The sequence below is a fragment of the Phocoena sinus genome, chromosome 1, assembly GCF_008692025.1.
Source record: "Phocoena sinus isolate mPhoSin1 chromosome 1, mPhoSin1.pri, whole genome shotgun sequence".
Lineage (NCBI taxonomy): Eukaryota > Metazoa > Chordata > Mammalia > Artiodactyla > Phocoenidae > Phocoena > Phocoena sinus.
Window position 1 is genome coordinate 38,639,308 of NC_045763.1, and position 23,674 is coordinate 38,662,981.

The window sequence follows — 23,674 nt, forward strand, 5'->3', positions numbered from 1 at the left end:
ATGAGTGGGTGAACGAATAAGTACATGCAGGAGCCCTCTTGCTCTTAGCTGTGGGCAAGGCAGGCCACTTTCCGATGGGGAAGCAGAATCTCTCAGGGGTGAGGTGGGCATCCAAGGTGCGGACCTTGGGTGGTGTCTCCACCAGGGTAGAGTGTGACCGCATGGCCTCACTCACATCCCCTCCCTCTCCCTGGTCTGCAGGCACATGCCGCGATGCAGCACTACGGGGTGAACGGGTACTCGTTGCACGCCATGAACTCGCTCAGCGCCATGTACAACCTGCACCAGCAGGCGGCCCAGCAGGCCCAGCATGCCCCCGACTACCGGCCCTCGGTGCACGCGCTTACCCTGGCCGAGCGCCTGGCTGGTAAGGGCCGTTTGTGGGGACGGGGGCTGGGGGGGGTGGGGTGGAGGAGAGATCTGGGGGAAGAGACTCTGGAAGGTGAAGACAGGAGGGAGTACTGGGAATGTTTACTCTGGGAGACTCAGGAAGACCCAGGTCACTTAGTAACACAGGGAGATGTCAATTCAAAATCTATGTGTGACTGTCCAGAGCACCCTTGTTTGCCAGCACTGTGCTGGGCCCTGGAGCTGCCCTATGCCTTCAGATTCCCTTAACCACCCTGTGAGGGAGGGATTCATTAGCCTCTCTCACAGGCGGAGAGACTGAGGTAGGAGGTAAGGGACTAGCCCACAGCATTCCAGCTAGGAAGTGGCTGGAGTGCCCAGGGAGTCCCATCTGTAACAGCTCCCATGTTTTGATCACTGATTATATGCCAGGCACTGTGTGAGGCGCGCGCTCTCTCTCTGTGCGTCTAACCATTCAACTCCAGTGAAGGGAGGCTATTATCTCCATTTTATGGACAAGGAAATGGAGGCTCAGAGAGGTTAACTCTAGGCAGGGCTGGGGTAGGAGATTAGAATGTGACATTATGGCTAAAAATCTGAGCTTTGAAGTTACAGACTTGCAGTCATTGTAGGGTCTGCCCACTCACCTCTCTTCTCTGAGCCTCAGCTTCCCCCTTTATAAAAGGGAACATGGTGGTGCCCATCCCATAGGATGGTTGGGATGTTATTTGAGATAACATAATCAAGGTATTCAGTAGGGACTGGTAGGTGCTCAGAGGAAATGATTACCCAGGTCCCAGGGGAAGTGCCCATGAGGGAGCTGCAGCCTGGTCCCCCCTCTCCCAGTTCAACTGATTGTTGCCCTGACCTGGCAGCCCCTCAGTGAGCACGGGAAGGATTTGATGGCATAGGTGGGGAACGTGATTTCCTGGGAGGTGAAGCCACCCGCCCCATCCTGTCCCAGGCCAAACCTCAAGCAGCTGGTGAATTGCTCTGGCCCTGGGCCAGGTGGTCCTCAGAGAGCTTTAGGACACTCCCAGGGAGGCCAGGTGCCCAGAGGCTCATGAGAGGGCACGGCAGGAAGAATGTGGCCAGGATCAAATGGTGGGGCAGACCAGAGAAGCATGATCAGCTGATGCAGTCAGGGAGGGCTTCCTGGAGGCCACGGAGCAGGAGTCAGGGACAAGGAAGGGGGACTAGCGTGAGTAAAGGCACAGAAATGGGATGGGATACGAGGCCTGGGTAGGGGTTCCAGCCTGGCAGGGAGGGTGAGGCGGCTGCTTCTACTCCTTTAGACGCTGCCAGGCTCCGGGAAGGGCTCAGTGGGTAAAATGGAGCCCCTGGTCACCTTCTGTAGATTAGCATTGGGGTCATCAGTCTCCAGCATGGGGATGTGGGTGCAGTCCTGCCCGGGCTACGGCTGCTTCTCTGGTTTGGAGTGAATTCCCTGTGCCCAAGCTGGTGGTGACATTTGATCCTTACCATGTTCCAGGGCTCAGAGAGGAAGAGTCAGGGACAGAGGCTCACCTCTGCTGGTGGGGACAGAGGAAGTGGAGTATTCAGTGCTCCCACCAATTCTCTAATCTTGAGAAGGAGGGATATGAGCTCCAGGCGGGCCTTTGTGTGGAGGCCTCGCCTTCCAGCAGGAGGTTTTGCTGATGGTACGGAGAGCCTGGCGTCCCAGGCTGTGACTGCCTCCCACCTTTGTAGTCCCCGAAGCCAGCAGCAGAAGGCTGAGCTGCTGCTCCCACACCCAGTGTTCTACTGAGAGGGGTCCTCACTCCTTCCCCTCCCGCAGCGTGACCAGCATGAGCTCAGGGCTCGGTCCAGGCTGGGATCAGTACCAGTTTGTAAGAGGTTCAGGGCTTCCTGGATACCCAGTTGCCTCCTACTTCCTCGTTTAGAGTGTGGCGTTGACTCCCCAGTCCCTGGAGTGCAGGGGAAGGACCTTGGCAGCCCTGTGCAGAGGCTGACACAGCTCGGGTTCCCTTCAGCATAGATAGTCCAGGGTCCACTTATGGGTGTTGGTAGGCGGGGAGAGAGAGGTTAACTGTCCATCCTCCAGGGACTGGTCAAGCAGAAGTGTTGGAGGCTAGACAGCAACCCCAGACAGACATCTATGCCGGGAGGTTCATGTTCCCAGCACGTGGGCAGGACTGTGGAATCTGTGGTCCACCAGGCCTGTCTCCCCTCCAAGCCTGTGGTGGTTAGTACCTGCTCTCTTTGTCCTTCCCTCCTGGAGGAAGCAGCTAGAAGGGTCAAGACCACACGCAACAAGGCTTTCCTGTGTTCTGAGGGCCCTGCCAGAGCCAGGCTTTCTGTTGAGGAGACATAAGAGCGGGAGCCTCAGGTCCTGCCATCAGAGATTCACAGGCCAACTGGGACGATGAGATTCATACCCAGAGGACTTGGATCAAGTGCCAGTGAATTCCATCTCCTCAGTCAGACCTCTCCTAAGTGTACCTTGCAGATAAGTCATGGCCTGGCTTCTCATGGTCGGGACAGTATTTTGTTGGTATCTAGAATCTAAGGGTCATAGGCTATTAGAAGCTTTGTGACATGGACTTCCAAATTATTAGCATCATGTACTCTCAGAATATTATACCCTTATTATTCTGGGACTTTAAGGATTTTAGGGCAATGCCCACCCACCTACCTACCCACCCACCCCAAACCAAATAAGGAAGATCCCCCTCAGTCATATTCCTGACAGCCATTCATAGAGATGAGTTAGACCTCAGTGGTCCTGATAGTGAATGATGGGGTGGAGCGATCTTGAAAATCCAGCCACACGGAGAGGAGATGGGTGATTTCCAAGGGGGAAAGGACCAGGGTCTAGCTCTGGCAGGACCACAGTGGGTCAGAGCAGGGTAAGATTCAAAATCTATTTCCCATAATTAAATGGGCCCCCTCTCCTTGCCCTCCAACGGCTGTACATTTCAAGACATCATCTTGGAGGCCCGCTATGGCTCCCAGCACCGCAAACAGCGTCGCAGCCGCACGGCGTTCACGGCTCAGCAGCTCGAGGCCCTGGAAAAGACCTTCCAGAAGACTCACTACCCGGATGTGGTGATGCGTGAGAGGCTGGCCATGTGCACCAACCTACCTGAGGCCCGGGTACAGGTAGGACCCAGCCCCTCTAGCTAGACCTTGCAGGCAAGCACCAGCCCATCAATCTGGCTTCCTGCTGTCCAGGAGCCAGCACTTTAGCCCTCGGTGCCAAACTGCAACTGGGGTCTCCATGAATGCCTTCAGCGACAGGGAGGGTGGGTTGGAAAGGATTGTGGGTGTGTGTTTGCTACAGGGCGGGGGCAACCTTGCCACTCACACTCCCTCCGGGAGCACCCTGCCCCACAACTCTGCTGCTTCCCCCCCCACTCCTGCTCTCCTCGCCCTGTTCCCAGGTGTGGTTCAAGAACCGCAGGGCCAAGTTCCGGAAGAAGCAGCGCAGCCTGCAGAAAGAGCAGCTCCAGAAGCAGAAGGAGGCTGAGGGCTCCCACGGGGAAGGAAAGACCGAGGCCCCGACTCCAGACACCCAGCTGGAGGCCGACCAGCCCCCCAGCCTGCCCAGCGGCGACCCCCCTGCTGAGCTTCACCTGAGCCTATCCGAGCAGTCGGCCAGTGAGTCAGCCCCCGAAGACCAGCCAGACCGGGAGGAAGAGCCCCGGGCAGGGGCTGCGGATCCCAAAACTGAGAAGAGCCCTGGGGCTGAGAGCAAGGGGCTGGGCTGCAAGAGGGGCAGCCCCAAGTCAGGTGAGGCCCAGCAGCAGCTGTGGTGGGCCGGGGCCCAGCAGGTCTAGTCGCACAGGGGCCTGGCTAGCGAGGGGGGTCAGAGCAGTGATAGAGTTAGCCTTTGTGGCACTGGACCTGACCCAGAGAAAGGACTTGGCCATAGCAGGCCTGTTCCAGGTGGTCACCCGTTAGTTGCTGAATCCTGGAAGGGTCCAGGGAATTCAGGGGGCTGGGGGAGAGGCTGTGTGGCAGGGGAGGGGTACTTGGGGAGCTCAGGGCAAAAGCTATTTATCAACCATTATGGAAATTTTCCAGTATTTTAACAACCAGTACAGATGTACCAGTGCATACTGGGTGAGTACCATATGGGTACCAGAGAGTCCCACATGCAGCAGAGACTCAGAGCTGTGTTTTTGACGGGACAGAGCTCTGGCAGGAGGCATAGCTCAGACACAAACCCTGGGCTCAGGCAGGGAGTGGATGGGGCTGTGAGCTGAGAGCTGGAGGGGAAGGGGAGCCACAGACAGGAGAGGGGAAGGGGAGGTGACCGCCCTTGAGAAGAAAAGGAGTATTTGGGTGGGACATTTCTGTACTACCTGACTTGCTTGTGGCTCAGCCATTCCCCGTGTCAATCTGTGATTCTGTTGTGACGATTTCAAGAGTAAATAAAACTCTTTTGTCCCCACCAAAACCAAACAACAACAACCAAAAAAAAAAAAAAAAAAAGGAAAAAAGAAAAGGAGTCTCCCTAAGAAGTCAGACATGGGGGCCTTGGCAGAGTCTGGTGCTCCTCCAGGAAGCTTGGGTCCCTCCCTCCCAGGATTCTGGGGGATGCTCAGCCCTGGCTGAGGTGTGTGGATATGGTTTCAGCCAAGGCCTGTCTTGTCTGCAGCTCCAAGGGGGTGGCAAGGCCCAGGGAACCCCTCCTGGCAGACCAGTGCCCTGTCCTGAGTCCTCGATTCTTGGTTCTCTGCTTGCAGATTCCCCGGGCAGCCTGGCCCTGGCCCCTGCAGCCCCCGGGGGCGGCCTCCTGGGCCCCTCCCACTCTTACTCCTCATCCCCGCTGAGCCTCTTCCGTCTGCAGGAGCAATTCCGCCAGCACATGGCCGCCACCAACAACCTGGTGCACTACTCTTCCTTCGAAGTGGGGGGCCCGGCCCCTGCTGCTGCTGCGGCTGCCGCCGCCGCCGCCGTGCCCTACCTGGGCGTCAACATGGCCCCTCTGGGCTCACTGCACTGCCAGTCCTACTACCAGTCGCTGTCAGCGGCCGCTGCTGCCCACCAGGGCGTATGGGGGTCTCCACTGCTGCCCGCACCCCCCGCAGGCCTGGCACCTGCCTCGGCTGCCCTGAACAGTAAAACCACGAGCATCGAGAACCTGCGGCTTCGGGCCAAGCAGCACGCGGCGTCCCTGGGACTCGATACGCTGCCCAACTGACTGCTGGCCTCCCACCCAGCCAGGGCTCTTGGGTGCCCCCAGCCCAGCCCCATGGTTAACCCAATACGGCTCTCAGGGAGTTAACTCCAGGAGCCCAGGGATCCCGGAGCCTTGGAGTCCTGCTTCCTGTCCCTCTCCCCCTCCCCCCACCAGAGCTCCAGCCCTCGGTGGAGCCCACACCTACACCCTGCCCTCTGCATGGCCCTGCTTGGATCCCACGGAGGCTGAATGGGGAGGAGGTGAGAGGCTGGTGCCCCCAGCTTTCCTCGGGGAGTGAGAGGCTCTCGCTGGCTAGATCCCCACCTCAGCGTCACCTCCTCCCATCCCTCCCTTCCTCCCCTTCTGTCCCTAGTAAGTTTGTGTGTGGAATGTGAGATATATAAAGCTATATTTTCAGGCACCTGCCTGCCCCAGGCCCCCAGCCCTGCTCCATCTCTTCTCCTCTGCTGCTCCCGCCTCCACCTGCAGCTTCCACATCTCACTCTGGCCTTCCCTTCTCTCTGTCTCTCCGTCTCCCCTTTCCTTCTTCCCTGCCCACTCTCTCCCTGTCTCTGTCCAATTCCCCACCCCGTCTCTCCCCAGCCTCTGTCTTCCCCACTCTGGATCTTCCCCCATGTCTCTCCTCCCTGCCCCTGCTTTCTTTCTTTGGCGCTGACTGTGTTGGTGTTGTCACTTCCCAAGCTATGTTTGTTTGGGGTTGTGGCTTTTTAGTTTCAGTAAGTTTGCTTCTTCCTGTTCCTCTCCTTTTACTTCTTCCCTGCCTGTCTCCTCCCCGCCGGCACCCTCTTGAGGCAGCTGTTCCTTTGCATCCCCAGTAGAGGTGATATGGCCCTCGCTGGAGACCCTGGAACCACTGGAGCTTCAGGCAGTAGGGGGCACTAATTGCTCCCCCTCCCCCACCAGCCCAGAGTCTAGAAGGGCATGTTCTCTTCTCTCTCTTTTCTAGCTTTGAGCCCTGCCCCCCATACCCCTGATTGAGGAGGAAGGGAGTGGAGGCAGGAGTCAGACTGGGGCAGGCAGCAAAACGGCAAGGCAGCATCTCCGGCTGCCACAGCGTTCCTCCAGGCCTGACCACAGGGCTCCAGACCTCTCTTTGGTGAGACTTCCCTGGGTGGAGGGAGGCAGCAGGGAATGGGTGCTCTCAGAGAAGTGTCTTCAGAGGAATGCGGTCCCACGCCCTGGGCCTCCAGGTTCTGCAGTTAGTGTCCAGGGCAGGGGTGTGGCTAAGCCAGGAGGGAAGGTCGGACTCCAGCTCCTGATCACAGTAAGCGCAAACCATGCAGCAGTGCGGAGTCTCAGGCTTCTGCCGGCGTCCTGTCCCAGAGCCAGCTGTCGAAGTAAGGGCTTCTGTCCAGGTAGTCACTGGCTCAGAAAGGTATGCTCCTGCTTATGGCCAGGAACACAGCCCAGCAGACTCCCTCTCCAGGTGGAGTGACCTTGAGTCAGCCCGTAGCCTCTCTGGGCCCGTTTCTCCACCTGGATTAGATGGCCTGTAATGTCCTGTCCGGCTCTAACATTCTGCACGTCTGTGCTTACAACCTTGCGGGGCAGAAGTTTTTAGTTAAATTAATAACAACCACGAAAAGGCTCTCAGAAGCACAATGTATGAATTAGAAAATGACTGTTGCCTTGCTGTGGAGCAGTGGGTGTCACACGCACAAGCCTCTCCGTGGGTACAGCCACAGTCTCTGCATCTCAGTTGCCCCAGTAAGTATAATGGGTCCTTTCAAGTTGAGACAATCTGGATTAGATCCTGTTGTTCTTGAGTTTTAGTCCAGCTTCTGTGGTCCCCCCATCTCTAAGCCTTCACATGGTCTCAGGGGCTCAGGGTAAGGGGAGGGAAATGGCGTGCACAGATCCTGGGCCATGATGCCCAGCCCTGTGCAGCTCACCACTGAAGCCTCCACACCCTGCTTAGGGAAGCTGCATCTGAAAACCAGGGTAAAGGTTCCTAAGGCTTACCTCCTCTCCCAGTGGTAAGATAGTGGGGTCTACTGGCAGGATTGCTTTGCAGAGTAGTTGATGCCCATGACCCTTGGGGAGTTCGTCTGGCCTAGGGCAGATGGAGAAGGCTTTGGATGGGAGCAAAGTGAGGGGGATGGTAGCTTGGGCCAAGAAAGCTGTCTGAACAAAGCAGTGGAGTGAGACTTTGTGGATGATGGGGAAATGGTGGCTGGCTTCATGAGAGGTGGGGCTGAGGGTCCTGAATCCAGTATCTCACCTGGATGTGGCAGGGACCAAGGCAGGCAGGTGAGGGTTTCTGAACAGGGGGATCAGTTGAGCCAGGATCAGGTATCTGAGATTTGGAAGGTGAATCCAACAGCCACAGGAGACAGAGGAGAGACTTGGGCAGGGAGACAGGAGGGTAGCAGAGACTCTAGGAGACAATAGGGATTTCTGGTTTATCCTCTGGGATCAGCTCCAGGAAGTTCTGTTTCCGAAATGAAAGCAATCTCATCTAGCCCAGGCATGGGGACTGAAGCTTTTTGCCTGTCCCTGGAGGCAAATGACTGTCACTGGACCTTGGAATCCAATAGCTCTAGACATTACCACCTCCTCCAGGAAGCCTCCCCTGACTTCCCAAGGAGCAAGTCCACCCCGGAGTCATGTTCTATTATGGCAGAACCAGGCCCACCTCTGGCTCAGCCCAGCTTCCCTCAGAGCTTTGTCAATACTTCCTCATTCAGTTGACCCAATTCCACCAGCCCAGAGAAGGCAAGGAAAGTATATGTGGTCCCCTTCCCCGGGCAAGTCTCAATGTAGCTTAGGGGACCAGCCTCAGTGACTGATAGCAGCTAGAGAGCAAGAGGGGAGAGTACTTGTAAGCCGTACCCTGCATCTCCTATCAGCTTGGGGTGGTCCCACCACACCTGAGACTGAGGCTGAAGTCTCTCCCAGGTTGGCCTGGTCATCTCAAGGCTGAGAGCCAGAGGCTCTGACTGTTGCTTCCAGGAAGGCCTCATTCCTCTCCTCTCCCTCCTGTTTGAGGTCTCCATTTCCCTGCTTCCTCACTTCCCCAGAGCATGATCCAGGGGCCTGGGCCCCCACCCCAACTCCGCAGCAGCGGGCTGTACAGACTGCTTTCCAAACCAGCTGTTTTGTGACCTTTTGTGCTTAGAGGTCGTGCCAGCCCGTGGCAAAACCACTGTGTACCGTATTTATTTATTCTGTTAGTTGAAAAAACAAGACTCAAATGCCCCTCCCCGGCTCCAGCCCCTGCGTAGTACAGCATGACACTCTGTCCTGTGTATCCCTCCGTCTGTCTGTCTGACTTCCTGTGGCGTTGTGACCTGTTCTTTGTCCTACTTGGTAATAAAAGAGAATCTGGCAGCACAGCCCTCGGTCCAGGTTCATTCCCAGAGATACCCATGGTGGGCTGAGCAGATGTCGTCTGCCTCAAGGTCTGCTCACGGTGATCCAGCGCTGTGGCCAGTGGTCACGGTGGTCTAGCTCCCTCCAGGGCCCTCACCAGTCTGTGGCTGGTGTGCCACTCTGGGGAGGTCATGGGGAGCAGAGGGACCAGGGCGGGGAAGGGTTCCACCATCTTCTCTGGGCGGCTTGGTCCTCACCCAAGCCCGTGTGGCAGGGCAGCTGAGGGTATTCGGGGTAGTCTGGGGGATGGGTACGTTGGACGGAGAGGGGCGGGGGTTCTGTGGGAATGACGGAATGACGGGAAGACACACTGGATCTAAAGCCAGAGCTGTTCTCCAATGGGATAGGCAGCTTATGGAGGGAGGGAGCCCTTTGGCCTCAGAGGTGAGGAAGCAGAGGAGGAGGAGGGACTCTGCTGTGGTGCTGGATGGACTGGAGATTTATGAAGCTCCTCCTTTTAAGAAAAAGACGACTGGCAATTTCCCCTACTCAGCTGTCATGGCCCTTCCCCGGGGTTCTGCACAGAGGTTCTGCACAGGGCCCCTGAGCCAGAAGGGGTGGTGCAGGCTCGGGGTTGGGGTTTGTGGGTGAGAGTCCCCTCTGGGGGTTTCCTGGAAGGAGAACACCAGCAGACCTGACTGGTGTGCAGGGAGCTGCTTGCTGGGCTTCCCAGGGAAGGCGCCTCAGGCCAGAGGGACCCATGGGGCCCTGACCCCCCCATTTCCCAGGTCGAAGCTGGACCCTAGGAGGCACATTCCTCTCTCCCCAGTGGGACTGAGGATTAGGGCGGGGAGCACCCCCTTCACCTTGCCTTCCCACCTCCCTGGGAGGGGCTGGCTGATCAAATGTCTGCCCCAAATCTCCTACTGCCCCTCCCGGACCTGAGCCCCGCCTGCCCCTACATACCTCTGCCCCAGGTATACACCTTCCCTGGTGGAGAGGGCACCCTGGGAACTCTGCAGTTCAAATCACTCATGCACTCAGCACTTACTGAGCACCTGCTGTATGCCTGGCCCTGTGCTGGGCACATAGAAACGAGTAAGGAAAACATGGTCCCTTCTCTTAAGACAGTACAAAACAGGCTTATTTGGGGTTCAAAAAATAGAGAACCACAGGAGTTCAGAGGAGGGGTCCCTAGCTCAGCCCAGGGAGGTCAGGAAGGGCCCTTGGGAGGGAGACTTTTGAGCTGAGTCCCATAGGTCCAGTGTTCACCAGGAGGGCAAGAGAGAAGAGTATCCTGGGAGGCACAGAGCTGCAGGACCGACAGCTGGTGAGCCCCGAGCCCTGGGGGAGCCAGGGCCTGTCCAGGTGGGGCTTGAGAACGGTGCGGGGTAGTGTCAGGGGCTGAGGAGGGAAAGGAAAGCTGGGAGCTCGGACTCAAGCCCAAGGGGCGTTGGGAGCTATTCCCACCCAGTGGGGGAGTGGGGTGATCAGATTTGCATCTTAGAAAATCCCAACCCCCCATACCTTTGCTGCATGGTGGCTCAGGAGGAGGTAAGGAGACCGGAGAGGAGGCCACTGTCACATCCTGGTGGGAGGAGGGTGACATCAATGTGGACTAGGGGAGGAGGGGTGGGAGGAAGGAAGTAGAATTACTATGGTTACTGCAGGTTTAGGAGGGGTCAAGGGTGCTCCTGAGTCTCTGGCTTGGTGGATGGGGACCCTTGGGCTGGGGTGAGGGGAATGAGCCCGGGTTAGACTGGTAATTTATTCAAGGGAAGATACTGGGATGTACTAGATCAGGGCGCAAAAGAGGGGTCTGTCTGCGCTGCTTAGTCTTTATTTAATAAGTACTTACGTGACACTTTCTCCGTGACTGGCACCTCACAGATATTGTCATTTAATACTCACATAACTCTATGTGGTATTACTATCCCCATTTAACAGATAAAGAAACTGAGGCGCAGGGAAGTTAAATAACTTGCCCATGACCACACAGCTAAGTATTGGGCAAACCAAGGTATGAACCTGGCTAACCTCAGAATCCATGCACTTCACCTTGGTGGTTGTCAACAGAGACAGAGAATGAAACCATGTCACTAAGTAAGATCACACAGGGGATTCTGAGGATGGGACCTCAGGGAAACACTGACTACAAAGCAAAGAAAATTCTGTTATGGAGTTGGGACAAGCCGCTCCCGGCTTGCTGGTGACTTTGGGCAAATAACTGCCCCTTTCTAGTTCTCAGTTTCCTTTTCTGTTGACTGGGAATCATTAACTATGTCCAGCCTGCTTCCTGGGAGGCTTAGGTGAGACCAAGAGGAGAAGGGTCTGGAGGAGACCGAGGGGCTGAGTGGCCTGTGCCCGGCACGCAGTAGGTGCTCAGACAGCCCACCGTGGGTGAGATGAGAAAGGCATGGGGGCTCCCTGGAGCTTCTCCCTGAATCCTCATTTCCTTAGACCTTGGCCCGTGTTTTCCTTCGGTCCAGGGTTCTTTGGGGGCCCTGTGGAAGGGGCACCATCTGAGAGGGTCCTGGGGGATGGACCCCTTTAGGGCGGGGCAGGGTGGGGTCCGCCCCTCCCCCGTTTCCCACAGAGCTGCCGGGCCTGGAGCTCCCCCACCCCCACCCCACCCCATCTCTCATTCTCTGCTCCCTTCTGGGAAAGCCGATTAGGAGGCAGCCTCCTGCCCGCCCGCCTGACAAGTTTGTCTGAACTTCCAACAAAGGCCCTCAGAGGGCTGCAGAGGGAGGGCCCAGCACCAGGAACCTGACACCACTGGCCCAGGATCACCCGGGCAGCCTAGGAGGCGGCTGTGCAGCTCTGCTCACCCTATGCAGGCAGGAAGGTCTCCCAGAGGGGACCTGGCCCCTCCAAGGCCTGGGGGCTGGCAGGCTGGGAGACATCTCCCCCTGGGATCCCCTCCTAACGGGGACAGGGCCAGCCCCAGGAGGTCAGGTGGGGATCTGCATACATTCTCACCCACAGTCACACACACACTCCCAACTCCCAGGGACACTCGTACCCTCCCCCGTTCACAACCACACACACACTCACACATGTATCCTCTCTGTGATACACGGGACGTGCTGACTTCTGCATTGCACCACACAGTCTCAGGGTGTCTGTGTGTCTGTCTCTGCTACGCTGGCACACACCACCCATACAAGCCCTCAGCCTCGCCTGGAGGTTGCACACTTGCCCCACTCCCAGATGTGCACTCTCCCTGGCTTACACTTTGGACAGCATCCCCCCAACGCTGGGATAGTGGCTCCAACTCCCCCCTACACGCAGGCCTCCAAGCCACACTGCCAGCTTGGTGCCTGGAGATACTCCACGACTGCTGCCCTGGGCCTGCTGAAGACACTGCCCAGATACCCACAAGAGGGTCAGACCCGGGCCCGAGCTGCTGTTTAACACCCTTGTTCCCTGACTCCATGCATCCATCCTCACACACCATCTGCTCTCTTGAGGACACCCTGGGGACACATAGGCCCCTGGGCTCAAGCCCTGTATTTTTCTGATGTCTCCATTTCAAAATCCTTAACTTTTTTTTTTTTTTTTTTTGCGGTACGCGGGCCTCTCACTGTTGCGGCCTCTCCCGTTGCGGAGCACAGGCTCCAGACGCGCAGGCTCAGCGGCCATGGCTCACGGGACCAGCCGCTTCGCGGCATGTGGGATCTTCCTGGACCGGGGCACGAACCCGTGTCCCCTGCATCGTCAGGCGGACTCTCAACCACTGCGCCACCAGGGAAGCCCCAAAATCCTTAACTTTTAAACAAAGGACCCTGCATTTTCATATTGCCCCGGACTCCACCAATTATGGAGCGGCTCTCACGCCCTCATCACAATCTCCCTCAGTCTGACTCACTCGGCCCTTCTGAGGCTTTAGAAACTCCGAGTCTCCAGAAAGCCCTCAACTTCTCCCACCTGCCCGAATGCCTCCGCTTCGTCTTACAGCTGAGCTTTCCCTGTCCACCCCCATCCCTCACCAGGCAGCTGAATGTGATGGGTGGAGGGAACTACTAAGAATATACTACACTTCTATATACCTCCTCCTAGTGCGATCTTGGGGCTCAGTGTCCTCATCTGTAAAACAGCCTAATGATAACACTGACTTCGGGGTTCTTTGTGAGGTTTAAATAACATCTGTAAAACACTTAGCACAAAGCCTGGCATTTAGTAAATACTCAATAAATACTTGTTATTATTGCTATGATTACATTCTTATAAGTGCTGGCGAACAAAACTAGACTGGCCCTATGATTGTCTAGCGGGTAAAATAGAGATTACTCGAATAATCACACATACATAAATGTGAAGCAGCAGCAGTGCACAAGGAGCACAGGTCTCTAACCTCGTGAGGTTTACAGTTAAGAGGGGAGGCAATCTGAGGCAAGGATCAGGGATTGGTCTGGAACAGGGCCAGGAATAAGTCTGAGGCTAGAATCAGGGATCAGCCCGGGGCACATCGGTTAGGGGACAGAGGTGGGGCTCAGAATGGGGCCAGGGTCAAAGCTTTGTGTGTGGCTGGGATCAGGGATCATTTGGGGCTGGGGGTAGGGCTCAGTCTAGGGCAAATCACAGCTCAATTAGAGGTCAGAGTTGGGGCTCAGAATGGGGCCAGGGCAGAGCTCAATTCGGGGCAGGGCTGAGCTAAGTCTGTCACTGGTACCAAGTCAATTTCATTTCTAGCAGTGACTCACTGTGGGGCTGTTTTAGTAAGCTGCTAGGCTTCTGTGAACCTCTGTTTTATCATCTGTAAAATGGGGAGATCTCTGTCTACCCCCCAGCCCGTGGGAATCCAGTGAGCTAATAATGGAAGCGGAGGATTAAACCGCTGCCACAGCTGCTAATGATTCTAAGCCTGGCCCCCTGGGGTGCTCCTCCCCCTGCCAGGCTGGGGAGGCCATGCCATCCTCACCTAAGTCCCCAGCTGTGGGGAACTCGCCACCCCAGCCTGGGATCCTTTCCAAGAGGAGTCTGGAGACTTTGCAAAGCCCTTTGAACAACAAAGGCCACAGGAGCGATATTTCCTCCTGGGGACTGACCGCCCAGTGGTTCCTTTATCTTGGCAACCAGGTTTGAAGAGCCATTCTTGGAAAGAGCTCGTGTGGGGCGTGTGCGGGTGTGTGTGAGTGTGAGCATGTGCTTACAAAGCGGCTCTTTGTTGCCGTCCCCACCTGAGCGGCTGCAGACCTGGAAGCCTGGGTCCTTCAGAGTTCAGCCCATCCATCCCTCGCCTCCACACAGATGTGCTGGGCAGCCAGGAGGGCGGGAACACTTTTTTACCTTAAGATTTTCCCGGAGGAGAGAGCTCCAAGAAACAGGAGCCCTAGTGCCTCAGGAACAATTGTAGGCTAGGCTGAGGTGGATGCTTGACAACATGGGAGAGATGAAAGGGAGTTTTGGTTCTTTTAGCAGGTGCAGGGCATCCTTGGCCCTGGGGTCCCTCCCCAGCATACACGGACCCTCTGGAGGCAGGGCCGACAAGATATCTGAGAGGCTTGCCTCATTCAGACTTACCTTCAGTCTGCTCTTGGTAAGCCACCTAGAGAGAGACTGTGCAGCCAGCAAGCCCCGACCTGCCTCTTGGACTGTGGGACATGGGAGAAGTCCCTCTCTGGGCCTCAGTCCCTGTGTTTAAGTTGGGCTTGGACTGAAGTCCCTGACTGCACTGGGTGGAAGCTCCAGGTATACAGGCAGGACCTGGAGTAGCCAGACCTGCAAAAGGAGTCTTTCTGCCTGTCTTTTCCTCTCCCTTTCTCCTGTTCTAGCTGCCAGGATCCCACTAAGCCCAAACGAATGGACAAGTGTGGGCTGGCGGTGGCCTACTGGAGGGCCTGGTGTGTGGATGGTCTGGGGATTCCTGCTACAGGTTCTCAGAACAGACATCCTCAGGGGCCCTCCAGTTCAGTCCCCATTTGGGCAGGAATCACTAACACCCAGCCCCTGCCACAAACCCGCAGGGACGGGAAGCTCATTACCTTGCGGGGCAGCCTGCTCCAGGTCTGACTGGTTTGAGTTCTTCCCCATTTGAGCTGAAACCTGCCTCCTCCTCATCAGGCCTGGCCTGGGCGGTGGGGGTGGTGTGCACACAGAAGACATCTATTCACACTGTTCTGGGACGTCCAACCGAACTGGACCACGTGGCACCTCCCGCACTCACCGTGCCCCTTCCCACCTGTCTGCTCTTGCTGATCAGGCCTTCTGGGGAAAGCCTGTTCACTCTTCAGAACCCATCCATATGCACCCTCGCCAGGAAGCCTCACCTGATCACTCAGCCCCTCTCTCTCTTGACCCCTCTTGGCCACCCAGGGACACCCAGATGGAGCTCCCTGAGCAGGACTTGGCACGGGCAGAGCCAGGCTCAGAGTTGCTGTGGAACCAATACTGTACCTGTCTAACTGAACTGGAGGTGCAGCGTGAGGGGCGGGCTCTGCCTCGGACCCTGGGAGCCTGGTTCCTGTCTGGGCTTGCTCTGTGGCCCTGGGCAAGCCCTGGCCTTTTCTGGGCCTCTGTTTCCTGTGTAGAGGTTGGAGGGTAGTCTATTCAGGCCACCCGCCTGCCTTGGACGGCCTTGCTTTCTGAATGTCCTGCTGAGTTTTCTCTTCTGTGTGATATTCACCCCCCAGTTTCCTCAGTTGTTCCATCCAGGGCCTCTCCCCATGCTGGACCATACGACCCGCTGTGGGTGCAGATGGGGCTTGGAGGCACTCGTGGCAAAGGCCCAGCAGCTGCCCAAGGAAGTGGGATGAAGGGGTGTCCAGGGATGGTGCCCAAGGACCAGTGAGCACCCTTTGGCCATGCAGGGCCTCGCCCTTCTCCTTTAGAGATGAGGCTGGGCCTGAGGCTGAGGCTGAGGCTGTAGCCCAGTCCCTGTCTCTTCTTGTCTCTTCTCTTCCTGAGGATGTGGCCCTGTCTTGGCACAGGCTTTAGCTCCCTCCTCTCAGTCTTGAGTCCCAGTGCCCACACTTTAGGGACCACCCGCCACCAGTCTTTGTGAGGTGGTTGGGAGGGGCCTCAGTCAACTGATGTTTACTGAGCACCATCTATGTGCCAGACACAGCCTGGGAACTGGAGATGCAGTGCTGAACGAGACGGTCCCTGCTCCCAAGGCCCTCATTGCTGGTGGGGAGACAGACAACAGGTAGATAGGTGCTGAAACAAATATGTTTGGGGTGCTGATTAAAGGTTATGAAGAAACTCAAATAGAGAGTGGGGTCAGGGTGCAGCTGAGGAGACGGATGGAAGGAGCAGACCAAGAGTGAGGCCAGAGAGGACCAGACAGATCAGGTCGACAGACAGGCTGGTGCAGGCCCGGAGGCTCCACTGAAGGCTCCACTGAAGGCTCTGGGGGAGAAGGGGGGCTGGGGGGGTGGGATCTATTAAGCTGATGACTCCAGGCCCTAATCCTGTACCAGGCCTAGGCGGGTAGTGTGTGTGGGGGAGGGGAGCACCCCCGCTGGGGTGTAATTTCACGCTGAAGGGCCTGATGGGGCGTCCCAGGGACTGATCCTTTCTGGATCAGAAAACTCACTTCCCTTTGTCGCATGCAAGGGCGATTAATGCCTTAACCCTTTGTGGGCTGGCCTAGGGCAAGCCCCTCCCCCCTCCAGCCCCTTGGGACCTAGCCCAGAGCCCTTCGCCTCCAGCCCCATCAGCTCCTGGACCCGGTTCTGTCTGCAGAGAGGGAGAAGCTGTGACTGAGGACAGCCAGGGGACAGCTTTCCAAGCAGCTTTTCCATGGCCCTGTTCCCTGGAATGCAGCTGCCCAGGCCCTGTGCCCCCAGAGACGTGAACTCCCCACCCCTATCTGCAGGCTCTCTTATAGCTCAGTTCAAGTCCAGTCTCCTTCAGGAAGCCTGGGGTCTAGTCCACCGGCCACCACAGCCTTCCAACATGTCCTGCGAAGGGGCTCCCACTCTTTCCCGGGGGGCCCCTCCCAGCGGCCATAAGCAATACAGCCATAACCGCCTAGTCCCGCTGCCCTCGCAGCGACGAATGAACAGTACTCCGCCCCACACCCCCAGAAGGCCAGGTCCCCTGACCCTCACAGTCCACGCCTCCAGTAGCACCCCAGGGATAGCCCTGGCCATTCTGTCCAATGGTGGCATTGCAGGCCTGGGCAGCTCACCACCGGCAGCTCCTGCCTCTCCACCCGCTCGAGATCGCGGCCCCCCTCTCTCCCCGTCTCTATTCAAAGCCCCACCAGGAAGTTGTCGCACCTTCTTTGGCCCCTCCCCTCGCTCCTCGCAGCGTAACTTCGCCGCATCCCGGGGCAGCCCCGGCGGGTCGCCCCTCCCAAGCTCCCCTGGGGTCGGGGCAGAGGGGCAGGGACCTGGGCTGGGCCTCCCCTAAGCTCCCCGGGTCTCTGAAACCCCAGCCCCGTTAAAAGAAAGGCCCTAAATGTTATTTACACTTCGGAGTCTTAAAAACCATTAACAAAAGCCACTTAATTCAATTATCTTCCCGGCTGGCTCGGTTCTCAGAGCTGAGCGCGGGCCTCCCCTTGCCGCCACCCCCCGCCACCCCCCCCCCCCACCGTCATTGTGTCGGGCTAATGAGGTAAACTGAAGCGAGCCCTGTCCCCCCTGACAGGTTTATGAGAATTTAATAAAGCGTGGCCGGGACCAAATGAGTTGCCTCAGCCTGGGAGAGCTCATTGTCTTCGGCGTCAGCGTTTTTGACTCGAGCCGCCCCTCCCCCGCCCCGGCTCCCGCCTGGCTCGGCCCCCACGCCCGCGCCAGTGCCGCCCAAGGTGAGCCTGGGGAGGGCCTGGCAGGGGCCCGCTCGGGCCCCGCAGGGCCGAGGCTCCCCGGGCCGGCCCTGACCTGGGCAGTGTGCCCTGCGGAGGGGCTGCGTGTTGCCTCGCGGACCTTCCTGTCCTCACACACACACCAGACCCCGGGAGGGTACGGGGACCTCCGGGACCCCTCCTTCCCGCCTCCCTGCTCCTGTCTCACCCACCACTGCCAACCTGAGGCTGAGGTCTGGATGGAGCCGCCTTGTGTGTGATTCACTTTCTCTTGCTTGTCTGCAGTGACCGGCCAGAGCGAGGGGGCTTCTCTTCCTGCCAGGGTACACGGTGGGGACACGGGACCCTCAGTCATGACCTGGTCACCTTCTCCCTTTTGCCCTGAAAGGTAATGAGGGGTGGAGCACAGCCCAGTGAGTGGAAGGGACTTGCCCAGGTTTTAGCGGGAGTCAGAAGTGCAGATGGAAGAGGCGCCCAGGCTGGAGGCCCCCAGACGCACAGGCAGGCGGGCAGGCCTCACCGGAGCTCCAGGGGTATCTGGAGAAGGCCCAGCTGTCCTTCGTCCCTCATGTCCCGGACAGCCTAGAACCGGCCTTTCTCTGTCTGGCCTCTCACGGATGCAATGTCTAGGAGTTTCCGGACCATTCAGAGACCCAGAATTCCTTCTTTCCCCTTCCAAAGTGTTTCCAGAAGTTACTTCCTTCTGGGGCTGAAGCCTGGCCTGGGAACCTCATCTGGAAGGTCCTGTAGTCAATGGGGTGTGTGGGAGCCAGTCTTCGGGATCAAGGCTCAGTCCGTGACCATGATGAAATCTCAGTCTTAGTTCAGGGTCAGCATTCAGTGTATTGATTAGGGTCAGAGTTCAGGTTGGGACCAGATTCAGGGCTCTGTGACCAGCGTCAGGCTCAACCTGTTACTAGAATCAGGCCTTAGTGCATGCATCAGGGTCAGGGCTGTCTGTGCCCAGAATAAGGGCTTAATGTTTGTGCATGACCAAGACTCAGTCTGTGCCCAGATCAGGGTTCAATTTTTGGTAAAGGTCAGGGTTCAAGTCAGAACTCAATCTAAGATCAGGATCAGGGTTCACTGTGTGGCCCAGGCAGGGTCAAGGCTCGGAATGTGGTCAGGATCAAGCTCAGGTCAGGACTTAGTCTAAAATCAGAGTGGAGGGCTCAGTCCAGGACCAGACCCAGGACTCACCTGTGTCCTTGATAAAGGATGTCTGTGTCCAGCACCAGGCCTCCCTCTGTTGTAAGGTCAGGTTCCAGGGTTGGAGGTGTCACTTAGTGAATCTGGGTGACTTTAACACCCACCCCCTTCATGCACACCCAACTCCCTACTCCCCACCTCCTCAGAAGAGGAAAAGGCAAAGTTGTGCAGTCTGGCTGGGCTGTCACCTCTATCCCCTGTCATGTGCCCAGGGTGCCCTCTGGTGGCACTCCCTAGCAGTGCCGGTTTCCTCAGTCTTAGCCCATCCATCTGGCCATCTCCTATGCAGGGGAGCCTGGCCCTCAGGTGCATCCATTAATGCTCATCTAGCCAGCTCTATATTCCTGTGTCACCCCACCTCCCCACAAAGCAGAAAACAGGAATTGGCCAGGAGAACTCCCACACGCATAAGGAGCTTTTCTCCCTTCCTGTCCAGAATCAGGCATCTTGATAAATCCCTGTTTCCGGCGGCCCAGAACCTTAGCTGTGGGATAATATTCACACCCTTTACTCATTCAGTCGTTTGACAAATATTTATGGGGCACCTACCTTGTGCCAGGTAGGCACTGAGTGCACAGCTGTGAATAAGCCAGAAGTCCCAACCTCTTCGAGCTCAAATTCTACTCACTTCTCCCTGATCCCCGACTCCTAGTGCACAGACCTCATCAGAAAGGCACTGGCGTCAGCAGAAGGTTAGGTGAGATTCAGAACTGGGCAACTTCAAGTCCCTTCTTTCCCCTAAGAGTCAGAGGTTGGACTACTCTAGGTTCTGGTTCCTGGTCTTCATCTCTCCTCATACGCCTCATCTGGACTCATGGCTTCACCACCACCCACAGGTCAATGGCTTCTGCATCTGCCTCCCCAGGGCTCTCCATCTGGAACTCGGGCCTGCGGCTCCAGCTCCTACAGGACAGCTCCACTGGGTTTACAGACCTTTCATCTGACAACAGCCCTTGCTTTTCCTCCACCATACGCCCAGCTGCTCAAACCAAAATTCTAGAACTTCCTTCCAGATTCCTCTCTTTCACTCCCTTAAACTCCCCTGACAGGGAGACCTCAAAAATGGGTGTCGAGGGCTTCCCTGGTGGCGCAGTGGTTGAGAGTCCGCCTGCCGATGCAGGGGACGCGGGTTCGTGCCCCGGTCCGGGAAGATCCCAACGTGCCGTGGGGCGGCTGGGCCCGTGAGCCATGGCCGCTGAGCCTGCGCGTCCAGAGCCTGTGCTCCGCAACGGGAGAGGCCGCAGCAGTGGGAGGCCCGCGTACCGCAAAAAAAAAAAAAAAAAAAAAAAGGGTGTCGAATCAGCCCAGCTCACAACCACCGCTCCGGTCCCGACTCCCAGCGTTTCCCACTGCAATGACCTCCTAACCTGGCCCCTCTTTTCCCTCGTGTCCCTCAACATCTATTTTCCACATAGCAGGCAGAGTGAGCTGTACAATCATAAATCAGATCATGTCACTTCCCTGCTTAAAACCCGCCAGTGGCTCCCATCTCACGGAGAATAAAACCCCAGATCCTCACCCTGTTTACTAAGCTTTACAGGAGCTGAGCACTATGCCCGCTCCCACCTTCTCCAACTTCATCTCCCACCCTTGTCTCTGCAGCCCTTCTTTCTTGGTCTGACACATGGAAGCCAAGTTCATTCTCACCTTAGGGTTGCACTGGCCATTTTCCTGAGCATGAAATGCTCTTTCTCTAGACCCATGCGTGGCTAACTCTTGTCAGTCAGAGCTCAGCTTAAATGTCACCTCTCAGAAGACCTCTCCAGCCATCGAAGTCCCTCTGTCACACCTTCCTATTGTGATTTTCTGCACAGCACTATCAACTAGCTAGGATTTTTTGTCTTGTTTGCTTACTTATTTAATGCTTTAATTCTCCCCCAAGTAGAAGTAAGCTTCTCCAGAGCTTGTTCACCAAGCTATGGGTTCATAGTAGGGCTCAGGAATTATTTGTTGAATTAATTAGTAAAAAATGGTCCTAAGTGGCCGCCCTCATTTCTTCTAGTGGGAAGAGAGGGAGAGGATCTGAGTTCCCGGCCCTTAGTGGGCTCCCTTGTCTTGGCTCTCTGGGAGGTGGCCTCACTGTGCCACCCCTGAGCTCCCCCAGGCCCCAGGCGGCACCCCTCCTTTCAGAAGGACCAGCTATGTGTCCTCCACATAGGACTGTGTGCAGCCCCTGGACCTCTGAGGACATACCCTGGTGCCTCAGTTCTGAATCTCAGGGCCAGGAATGGGAGTGGGAGGGTTTAGCCTTCATCCCAGGACTCCTCATCAGTGTCCCAGCGGGAGGTGCCAGTCCCTGCTCAGATTCCTCAAGGTCAGGGAGCTTCCTGCCTCTCTGCCTTCAGAATCACCTCCTCTCCTTCCACAGAAACGTGCGCCCTGGAGCCCCTCTCTGCCCTCAGGGCCTGGAGCCTGCCGGGGAGGGGACTGCAGACATGCGGAGACAGGGCAATCCTCCAGCCTCCTTGTGTGTGGAGACTGCGGCTGCCCTTGGGCCTCGCTGGCTCCACGGTGGATGCATTGCCCTAGGGGGGCCTGAAGGGATATGAGGGAAGGAGTCCCCAGGTGTGGCAGGCCTGGAGGGATACTGGGGGGCTTTGCTAGGGCTGGCGGATTGGAAAGTGGGTCCTGGGGTATAGAGCATATCTCCTGGTGTGCCTGGGGAGGGAGAGGAGGCACAGACGGGACAAAAGATGACCTTCAGCTGGCGGTGACAATGCAAGGGAGACTCCAAGGAGCCATGCCCCACACCCCGCCCTCTGCTGCCACCTTGAGCCCATTCTGTTCACTCACACCATGATCTGTGGCCCACTGCCTATCACGTGCTCACTCTCCTCCCCAGCAGCCAGGCTCCAAGACAGGATCTGGAAGTCTTCTCGTAGAAGAGGAAGAAACCCTGATGGTGCAAATCCAGGCCTCTGCCAGCAGGAGGGGGAGGGGTTTGGGCTGGGCCTGGCATTCCTGGGCTAGAATCTAGGGTGCCTCTTCTTAAGAAGGTGGTGGGAGAAGGGTGGTCCACACCCCAAGGTGGCATCAGCAGTGGCCCCTCTCACCTCCTACTCTTCCAAGGCAGCAGGTGGCGTCCGAGGCTGCCAGTGGGACCAGAAGAGACAGGCCTGGAGCCTGGGGAGGTGGCCTTCCTTACACACACACACACACACACACACACACACACACACACACACACACATATGCATGCAGGTGGGGGTGGGGAAGTGCTCTGAGAAGAGGTCATCAGCTCCAGGGGCTAGATGCTTCAAAGGTTAGGACCATCGACCCGTGCTAATTAATAGAGATGACCTGCTCAGCGCCCACTGAGAGGGAGTCACTCTTCTTCAGGTCAGTGGGAGGGAGACAGCAGGAGAGGAAGAGGCAGAGAGAGGGTCAGAGGAAGGGAGGAAGAAAGAGCCCCAAGGCTGGTGGAAAGTGCCTGTGCCAGGGCAGAAGAGCAGCAGAACCCAGCCTGGAAAGAGAAAGGGAGGCTGATGAAGCCAAGGGCAGCTGGACAAGGAGTCATGGCCAGCCAGGGGTGGTGGGCCAGTGCGTGCCACCATCACTGGGCACAGTTTGCCTGGGTCCCTGAAGTGAGAGGAGGGGCTGGCCCAGGGTTGCAGTGTTTTCCCCCCAGCCCCCTTGTTTCTTCTTGCAGGGCAGCCTGCATTTCTCTACCAGGCACTCTCACCCACCTGGACAGAGGACAGGCTGAGCCCAGACTGCAAGCTCAGCCAGGCCAGGAGAAAGGTGTAGGCTTTGCAAGACCTGGGGAACCCTTCTTGCCTCACCATCCCTGCTGGGTGACCCAGCCCTCAACCACCAACACACACACACACACATGCTCCCACACAGGTGTGATGTCAGACAGTGTCACCCAAAATACTCCCACACTCCCCATCTCATAACATAGCCGGGCTGTCTCACCCACAGTCACACTCATATACTCATCCAGCCCCCTATCCGACACCCTGTTTCCACAGATGTTCACAGGCACCCACAGTCTCAGTCTTTTGTTCACAGTCACACACTCCTCTCCCTGGGGCTCCCTTCCAGGTCTCCAAGGGGGGCTGGTGCTGGGATGATGAAGCACTCCGCCGCAGGGTGGGGGGACCGAAGACTCCAGGGTGCTGGGTCAGAGGCCCCGCAGTCAGCTCCTCCCTCCTGCGCTGCACAAGGGCAGAGGACGACTCCAAAGGTGATTTATTAAGGAGCGAGGGAGGTACAGCGGGAATACACAGTGCGGTTCACACCGAGACCTTCAGGGTGGGAGAAGCCCCCTCACCACTCCTCCCTGTCGGCCCCCAGCTCAGCTCCCCCTGCTCTAGTCGGGCAGAAAGGGTGGAGTGTGCTCGACACAGCTCTATCTTAGGGATGATCTGGCTCAAATCAGATCCCGCCCCCATTAATCCCAAAAGGTCATGTTGGGGTAGAGACAAGGAGGGCGGGGAGGGACAGAAGGGGGTCGGGCAGCCTTTCTCAGCAGGCGGGGACAGGAGACAGCCCAGGCTGAACCCATCCTTTCTCCCCCTCTTCCTCCCACCCCTTGGGGGCGCGGGCCTTGCTGAGAGCCCCTCAGAGTGGCTCTGCTCGCAGTGCCCAGGGAGGGAAGGACCAGCAGCCCAGTTTCCGGACGTCTGGGGAGCGAGATAAACTAGGGCCCAGCAGACCCCACCCTTTGAGGGCCGTGCCTGGACACCATCCTCACACTCCCCGCTCCCTCCCCCGGAAGTTCCAGAGATGGGACAGAGGAAGCCACCTGTGCCCAGCACCGGACCCGTATGAAAGTTTTCTTTTTCTTGTCTCTCCTCCTCCCTCTCTTTTTTCCTAATGGCACTGATGGGAGGGAACCGGGACAGGGGAGTCAGGACCGGGGACCCGGGAGG

The 23,674-nt window shown here is 57.3% G+C and overlaps 1 protein-coding gene across 2 annotated transcripts; it reads left to right on the plus strand.

Annotated features, from left to right (window-relative positions):
* The first annotated feature begins 204 nt into the window (after positions 1-204).
* On the plus strand, positions 205-5,518 carry DMBX1 (diencephalon/mesencephalon homeobox 1). Of its 2 annotated transcripts, none has more exons than XM_032654476.1 (4): positions 205-367; positions 3,293-3,471; positions 3,753-4,101; positions 5,061-5,518. In XM_032654476.1, the coding sequence occupies exons 1-4, from the start codon at positions 214-216 to the stop codon at positions 5,516-5,518; spliced, it is 1,140 nt and encodes a 379-aa protein (XP_032510367.1). In that variant the 5' UTR covers positions 205-213. The 2 variants fall into 2 exon arrangements, with proteins under 2 accessions (XP_032510367.1, XP_032510356.1); XM_032654465.1 differs by having other exon boundaries at positions 214-365; positions 3,276-3,471.
* The last annotated feature ends 18,156 nt before the right edge of the window (positions 5,519-23,674 follow it).

Coding starts and splice junctions, on each gene's coding strand:
- DMBX1 (XM_032654465.1), top strand. CDS start 214: ATGCAGCACTACGGGGTGAACGGGTACTCGTTGCACGCCATGAACTCG. Junction 366..3,275: donor ACCCTGGCCGAGCGCCTGGC/TGGTAAGGGCCG, acceptor CTTGCCCTCCAA/CGGCTGTACATTTCAAGACA. Junction 3,472..3,752: donor TACCTGAGGCCCGGGTACAG/GTAGGACCCAGC, acceptor CCCTGTTCCCAG/GTGTGGTTCAAGAACCGCAG.